At 60.5% G+C, this 6,730-nt stretch overlaps 1 protein-coding gene across 1 annotated transcript; it reads left to right on the top strand.

Moving 5' to 3' along the window:
• Positions 1–280: 280 nt before the first annotated feature.
• On the top strand, positions 281–3,760 carry Barx1 (BARX homeobox 1). Its single transcript, XM_047526946.1, is given in 5 exon segments — positions 281–503; positions 2,304–2,595; positions 2,678–2,762; positions 3,143–3,203; positions 3,206–3,760. Coding segments are annotated over 5 exon segments (762 nt in total). The 3' UTR covers positions 3,307–3,760.
• Positions 3,761–6,730: the final 2,970 nt, after the last annotated feature.

Genomic DNA, 6,730 nt, shown 5'->3' with positions numbered 1-6,730 from the left:
GGCGGCGCGGCGCGGGCGGGGCGGGGCGGTGACGCGGGGCTGGCCCGGCAAGAGGCGCGGCGGCGCGGGGCGGGGGCGCAGTCCCGGGTCCGACTGGCCGAGCCCCGCGCGCCCCGCCCGCGCCCTGCACCTCCGCCCGGCCCGCCGGCGGGGGAGGGGGCATGAGCCGGCGCCCGCGCGCGGCCGGGAGCTGCGGGCCGGCCTAGAGCCCCGCGCGGGCCCCGCGCCGGAGCCTAGCCGCCGCCGCTGCTCAGCCGCGGGCGCATCCGCGGGCGCAGCGATGCAGCGGCCGGGGGAGCCGGGCGCCGTGCGCTTCGGCCCGCCCGAGGGTTGTGCAGACCACCGGCCACACCGCTACCGAAGCTTCATGATCGAAGAGATCCTCACCGAACCGCCCGGGCCCAAGGGCGCCGCGCCTGCAGCCGCCGCCGCCGCCGCGGGCGAGCTGCTCAAGTTCGGCGTGCAGGCGCTGCTGGCGGCGCGGCCCTTCCACAGCCACCTGGGTACGTGCGGCGGCCGTGGGGCCTTGGGGCTGTGGGTCGGTCTTAGCGGGAGGGAAAGAGCCACGCCGTGGCGGTGCCCAGAACCTACCCTTCTTACCCGGGCTCCAGAACCGACCCCGGACGTTGCTTTGAGCGTGCAGGCCCTGGGGCAGATCTCTAGGCGCAGTCCAGCCTGGAAGCGGAGGGTGCGGGCAACAGGCTCCGTAGAAAACAGGCCTTGTGTCCGAAGACCAGGCCAGGGAGGGCATTTGCTTTCGACTACATGGCTGCTCTTTGGGCCTTCAGCCCCAGATGGGGGTCTGGGTCCGAGGAACAGATCCCGCCTCCCCATCACAGGCGTACGACCAGTCTGCTGATTACTGAGGGTCAAAATGACCTCAGATCAGGGCTCCTCAGCTTCGCCAGAGAACTGACAATGAGGGGCCTGTGGCTACCCAAACCTGGGAGCTAAACCTCTGGAAGAGGCCCCCGGCTTCCACTGCTAGATACTGACACTGTCCCAAGCCGGCCCAGAGTTTCCTGGAGTCCCGCGCTCCAGCCGGCGACAAACGAGGCCTCCGCTGCTGCACGGACTTGCCTGGGCCCTTCTGTGGGCAAGAGGCCTGCCTGTGAGTCGCTGCCGGGCTGGACCTTTCATTTCCAGGTCGGCTGGGTCTTGGCAGAGCTTGTACCATTTGCTCAAACCGTTTTTGCCCATCCTGTCTTTTCCTTGGCGGGGCCTGCCTTGTCCTGCGGTGCCCTCTCCACTGCCTCCATTCTCTTCTTAACCTTTCTCATCTATCCTCTGCTCAGCGTTTGGCTTTCCTCTTCCTCTCTTGGTCGCATAGGTTTGCTTCCCCTCTCCCACCTATCCCCCAAGGAGTCCTTTTCCCTTCTTCCCTCTCCTCCTCCTTAGGCTTACCTGCACCTTGGCGGGTCCCCTTAGCACTCCAAAGGGGCTAGGAACCCACTCACAGAGAAGCCTGAAGGGGAGGGCGGCCTACCCAACTTGGCGGGGACCCCAGCCCCACCAGTCCCCTTTTTGCACTACTCCCGTCCCCTCTAGGTTGAGCTTGTTCGGTCGGTGATGGCAGGGTCAGTTTGCACGTTCTAAGTTCAATTGGGACGCAGCATGTCGGCTGCCTTTCACTTCTATCTGCTCTATTGTTAGTAATTCGTTTGAAGCGGGCAAAAAATCATTTTAGGACTAAAGAACATGGAAACATCTTCACCGGGAAGAGCCTGAACAGAAAAACAAGAACGACAAATTTTGTGTTCTCAGGGTGCTTTGGAATTTCCGGGAAGCGCCCGACCCCACCCCAGAGGACGCCAGGGCCACAGCCCGCGGTGTGGCTGCTGCGCTGAGCACAGAAGAGTAACTGTGCAGAGTCCATTATGTTCTTTTGCCGAAAGCAACAATACGGCTTTGGTCCCGGCAGACGCCCACCTTCTTAATTCGCACCGGTCTCTTCTTGTTTCCCCTTTTCACGAAAGATACACAGCGTGCTTCTCAGACCCGTGAACTTGTTTCTGGAGCGCTGAAATCTCGGAGGCGGCTGGGCAAGGGGAACGCCAGAGCAGAGCACCGGGTTGGGGAGGTCTGTCTTCCAGACTCCCGGGAACATCACGTTGAGGAGGATCGCCTTCTGCGCGCAGTTCAAATTCTTGCGCGTGGCTCAAATCCTCGCGCCCGACCGCCAGGCGTGGAGGTTCTGCGTGGTGGCACTCTGAGCTGAAGCTCGGGCGGCACTTGGTGCGGCCGACGCCGAGGCCGAGAAGCGCAGCTGGAGCTCACGGGCTCCTCTCTTTCTCTCCCTGCAGCGGTGCTGAAGGCGGAACAGGCGGCGGTGTTCAAATTCCCGCTGGCGCCGCTAGGCTGTTCCGGGTTGGGCTCAGCGCTGCTGGCCGCCGGGCCTGGGTTGCCTGGCGCCACCGGCGCGCCGCACCTGCCGCTGGAGCTACAGCTCCGCGGGAAGCTGGAGGCAGCAGGCCCTGGTGAGCCCAGCACCAAAGCCAAGAAAGGGCGCCGGAGCCGCACTGTGTTCACCGAGCTGCAGCTGATGGGCCTGGAGAAACGCTTCGAGAAACAGAAATACCTCTCCACGCCCGACAGGTAGTGTTGGGCAAGGTTGGGGTCAGTGGGCGGTGGGAGGGTGGCCATCTGCCGTGCTGAAGGTACACCCTGCTCTTTCCAGAATAGATCTCGCCGAGTCCTTGGGCCTGAGCCAGTTGCAGGTGAAGACGTGGTATCAGAATCGGAGGATGAAGTGGAAGAAAATAGTGAGTGTAGCTCTTTAGGCCCTTGGTGTCCCGGGCCATGCCTTTGTGCCCTGGAAGAACCGCTTCTCCCTCCTGCGCGAGGACCGCTGCTCAACCCTTCCGACTCCCTCCGTACTTGCTGCTCATAAGGACCCTCTGCCCCTTTAGTTGCCCTACCGGGGCCAAAATCCTTGGCGTCCCGCGGCGCCCTCTGGTCCGCTGGCAGTCTTGAACCCCTCTGCTAGACTTTGGGGCTGCCTGCCTCTCCCCAGCTGCGCTCAAACGGCTGCTGTTTCCCGGGGCGGGGAGCGGTCTTTGATGACCTGGTTGGGTCCTTCGGTCACCCCTGGGTACTGGGCACAGTCCACCTCCCATCGATACACTGGTCATCCTTCTTGTAGGTGCTGCAGGGCGGCGGCCTGGAGTCCCCTACCAAGCCCAAGGGGCGGCCAAAGAAGAACTCCATCCCACTAGCGAGCAACTCACAGAGCAGGAGCGCGCCAAGGAGGCGGAGAAGCCGGCGGAGGTGCCAGGCGAGCCCAGCGACAGGAGCCGCGAGGATTGAGCTCAGCAGAGTGCGGAGCCAGGATCCCGGCGCTGCAGCGGCCGCCTGAGTCCGCGGGAACCTTCCGCATTCCCACCGTTTGCTTTCTAAGCGTTTTATTATTACTTTGAATGCGGACAGTTAGGGGTCAAACAAGGAAGGACAGAGACCCCGAAGCCAAACCCAGGCCCCGGCGCGCTCCTGGTCCTTACTGGGACGTCCATCGCGGCGGAAACAACTCGACTTCTTTGGAGCTCCGCGGCGCCGTGCGCTCCACGTGCATCCACGCCCTGCTCCTTGCCCACACCCTCACCCCGCCTCCGGCCGGTCTTCCGGTCCCGGACGCCTCCAGGCTCTCACTCGCTTCCGCGTGTCGGTGACCCAACGACTGGGCGCAGGACACCACAGCCCAAGACAGCGCCGGGAAAACTCTGCGACTTGGCCTGATGCCGGGCCCCCGACGTCGTTGGGGCTCCTACCCCCCATCTTGCGAAGACGGTGACTTTTTTTTTTCCAATAAAATATTTTATGACACAGTGGGGTGCGGGGGCTTCTCAATCCACGGGGAATGAAGGGCGAGGCAAGGTAAGAAGGGCGCTCACAGTCACCTCTAGAACGTCCTTTCCTCCGGTTGCTGCAGAATCCTACCAGCGTTTTCACTCTGGGCACGAAGGGTCAGTCTGAACTCCATTTTCCTTCCTTCCCAGCCCGGGGGCCCCTCGGCAATAGCAGTTCCGAAGTGTCTCAGGGTTCAGAGCTGCATAGGTTGTTGGTTCGGTCACCAGGGACTTGAAGGATCACCGACTGTGTGGTCCTTGAAAGGGTCCTGATCAGCCCCTTTTGAGGCGAACCGGAAGCTCAGGACTCGAGGTTCCCACAGAGTCTCAAGCTGCAGAGGCTCCTAGTCCTTTCCACAGGGCGGTACCCGTTTGCATTTTTCCCGCTGTACACGCAGCACGGTGGCGACTGGGCCACTGAGACTTGGCTCCGAGAAGTGAGAGTACCTGGTGGATAGCGAGAGAGGACTACTGTTTGCCCGAGCCCACAGTTGGTGCAGGTGGAGGCTTTGAGGAGCACAGGTTGGCAGCGTGTGCCCGCTGGCACCCCTCCTCACGGGGAAGATCTCATCCATCTAGACTGTTCTCAAAGCTCACATGTGGGTTTCTGTCCTGTGCTTCCTAAGGGGGATGATGAAGGGGTAGGAAGATGGCCACTTTACTAGTTAAAGCCCAGGAAAGTGACATAACTTGGCCATGCCTTTCCCAGAAGGACCAGGTCTCAAAACTAGGTCCTTCCAGGCCCAAATATGAGGAAGAGTCCAGGATATCCACACTCACTCAGCTGTAGGCTTTGTGTTTCAGAATGTGGTAATGGTCAGTTATGTCCCAGACCTACAGCAAAGATGGCTTCCTCTTCATGTATCTGCTAGTTCCTCGCTTTCTAGAACCCATGCTTGAACTTCTCTTCCCTAGAATCTCCAACCTGGAGCTGTGGAGGAATGAGAAAGAGAACCCATACTTTCTGAGGTTGCAGGTGATTCTCTGAGTCCAGATCTGCAAAAACTCTGGGAAATGATCTCTTACAGGCTCAGGGCTCTTAATTCAGCCTTGGAAACAACTCCCAGACAACTCGCCCAGGCCTCCACTCTCCCTCCCCAGGGGCCCCAGGAAGACTGTAAGGACCCTGGCTTCCTGGAAGGAAGGAATTAGGAATGTGTGACTGTGCCCCCTAATTCCTTCCGGTCCTTGAGGTTACATCCAGGTCAATTCAACCTAGCAATGCTTAGTAACTTTCTTGTACTAGGCTCCAGCAGCCAGGTGATTGACTAAGTTTATCCATTATAGTTCAAAGGAGAGCAAAGTGAAGGTTGAGTTCTGTCATCAGGAGGGCAGGGGAAATGAGACTCCAGCTATGTCATTGTCAACTCTGCAGAATTGTGGAAGGAAGGAGGGTAAAACTCAGAGAAGACTTAAAATGGGCCGAGTTGGGGTCTGATCCTGCTGATCACAGTTCCTCCAGGGTCCTGCTGTTTATGCTAAAGTTGAGGAATACACCTTAGAAAACTCCTTGGGCTACACATCTAAGGTATTTCCCAGGGCGGCCCCTCACTGGCCTGTCCTCCTCCCACCGGAGCTCTAAGAGGTCCAGTCCGGGAATCCGGCTACAGAGCACGAAGACCCCAGCATTTCAATGAGTACAGCTCCTTCCAGTCACAGATGGGGAACCCGACCCCAGAACTTAGATCCTGAGGTCACCAGCCAGTCAATGGGGAAGCTGGGCCTCAAAAAGGGGGGTTCGAATCCTAGGGCGGGCGGGAGTGAGAAGAGGGCGTTTTAGTCACAGCCCGCGCCCCTAAACTTCTTGGTTCTAATGATCAGAGACCGAAACCGAAGAACTAGCCCTGGAGGCAGGGGAAGAGTGGGCCAAACGCCTGTCCTGTCTGGACCGCTGGGGGTTTTCTGGCTTGGGAGAATTCCTGAGACCCGACCGAAGCTTTAGGCCCCTCCCGGGAGGAGCGTAGGCGCGAAGCAGACGCAAAGCCCAGACTCTGGGTAAAGCGCCTCGTCCCATCTTCCCGAGTTCCCAGGCACCGGCCTGCTTGCCCCCCGCCCCGCCACCGAGTCCTGGGACCCCCTTCCTGCGCACGGCGGCTTGGGGAAAGATGGTCCCTCCGCTCCGGTTCCTTCTGGACTCTTGCCACACAAGCCTCTTCTCCGCCCCAAGGTCCTGGGAAACAAAACGCAGAGACAGCACCGGCGGTCAAAGCCGCGGCTGCGCTTCCCGGAGTCCCCCGGCCCGCGATGGGGGGAGGGAAGGATCTGGGGTCTCGCGCTAGCCAAGGCCCGAGGGCAACACTTGCCCCCAAACGGACCCTCGGGAAAGGAAGGGCCGGGCGGTGGGGGCTGGGATCAGCAGGCGGCAGCGCTCCACCACACCGCGAAGCGTGCCCAGGGTGCCTTGGGTTGGAGGTGGTTTGGACAGCAAGAGAGACGTTGGGGAAAAGTTGGCTGAAGGATCCAGGCTGCGGGTGTGGAATCACATCCCGACTTTCTGTGCCCCTGGCCCAAAGCAAGTGGTTTTCCTGGTCTGTAGAAGGGGGGAGGGGAGCCAGGGTCCCGCAGCTTTAGGTGGCGCTCAGCTCGACCCAGCGACGTCCTATTGCGGCGGACCTGGTCTTCAGTGGTCTCGGAGCTTCTGACTCCCCACAGGCTCCTTGCAAAGCCCCAGCACCGCCAGGGTCGTCAAAGGCACAGGCAGGAGAAGGGTACCCCATCCCTCCCTCTACGGCTCCACTTTTTAAAAAAAATAGTGACTCTGGCGTTCTCCCTTCCCTGTTCTGGATTCCTCTGGAGGCACCTTTTTAAGGTGGAAGGAAAGGGGTCGGAGAGAAGGCCCCGGAAGACTTTGCCGGCGGTGGAGTCCGAATTTTAGGTCTCCCGGAGCA

This window comes from Sciurus carolinensis, chromosome 15 (genome assembly GCF_902686445.1).
Source record: "Sciurus carolinensis chromosome 15, mSciCar1.2, whole genome shotgun sequence".
NCBI classification, from domain to species: Eukaryota; Metazoa; Chordata; class Mammalia; order Rodentia; family Sciuridae; genus Sciurus; species Sciurus carolinensis.
Note: the sequence above shows the minus strand (reverse complement) of the source record. Positions and strands in the feature narration are given on the sequence as shown.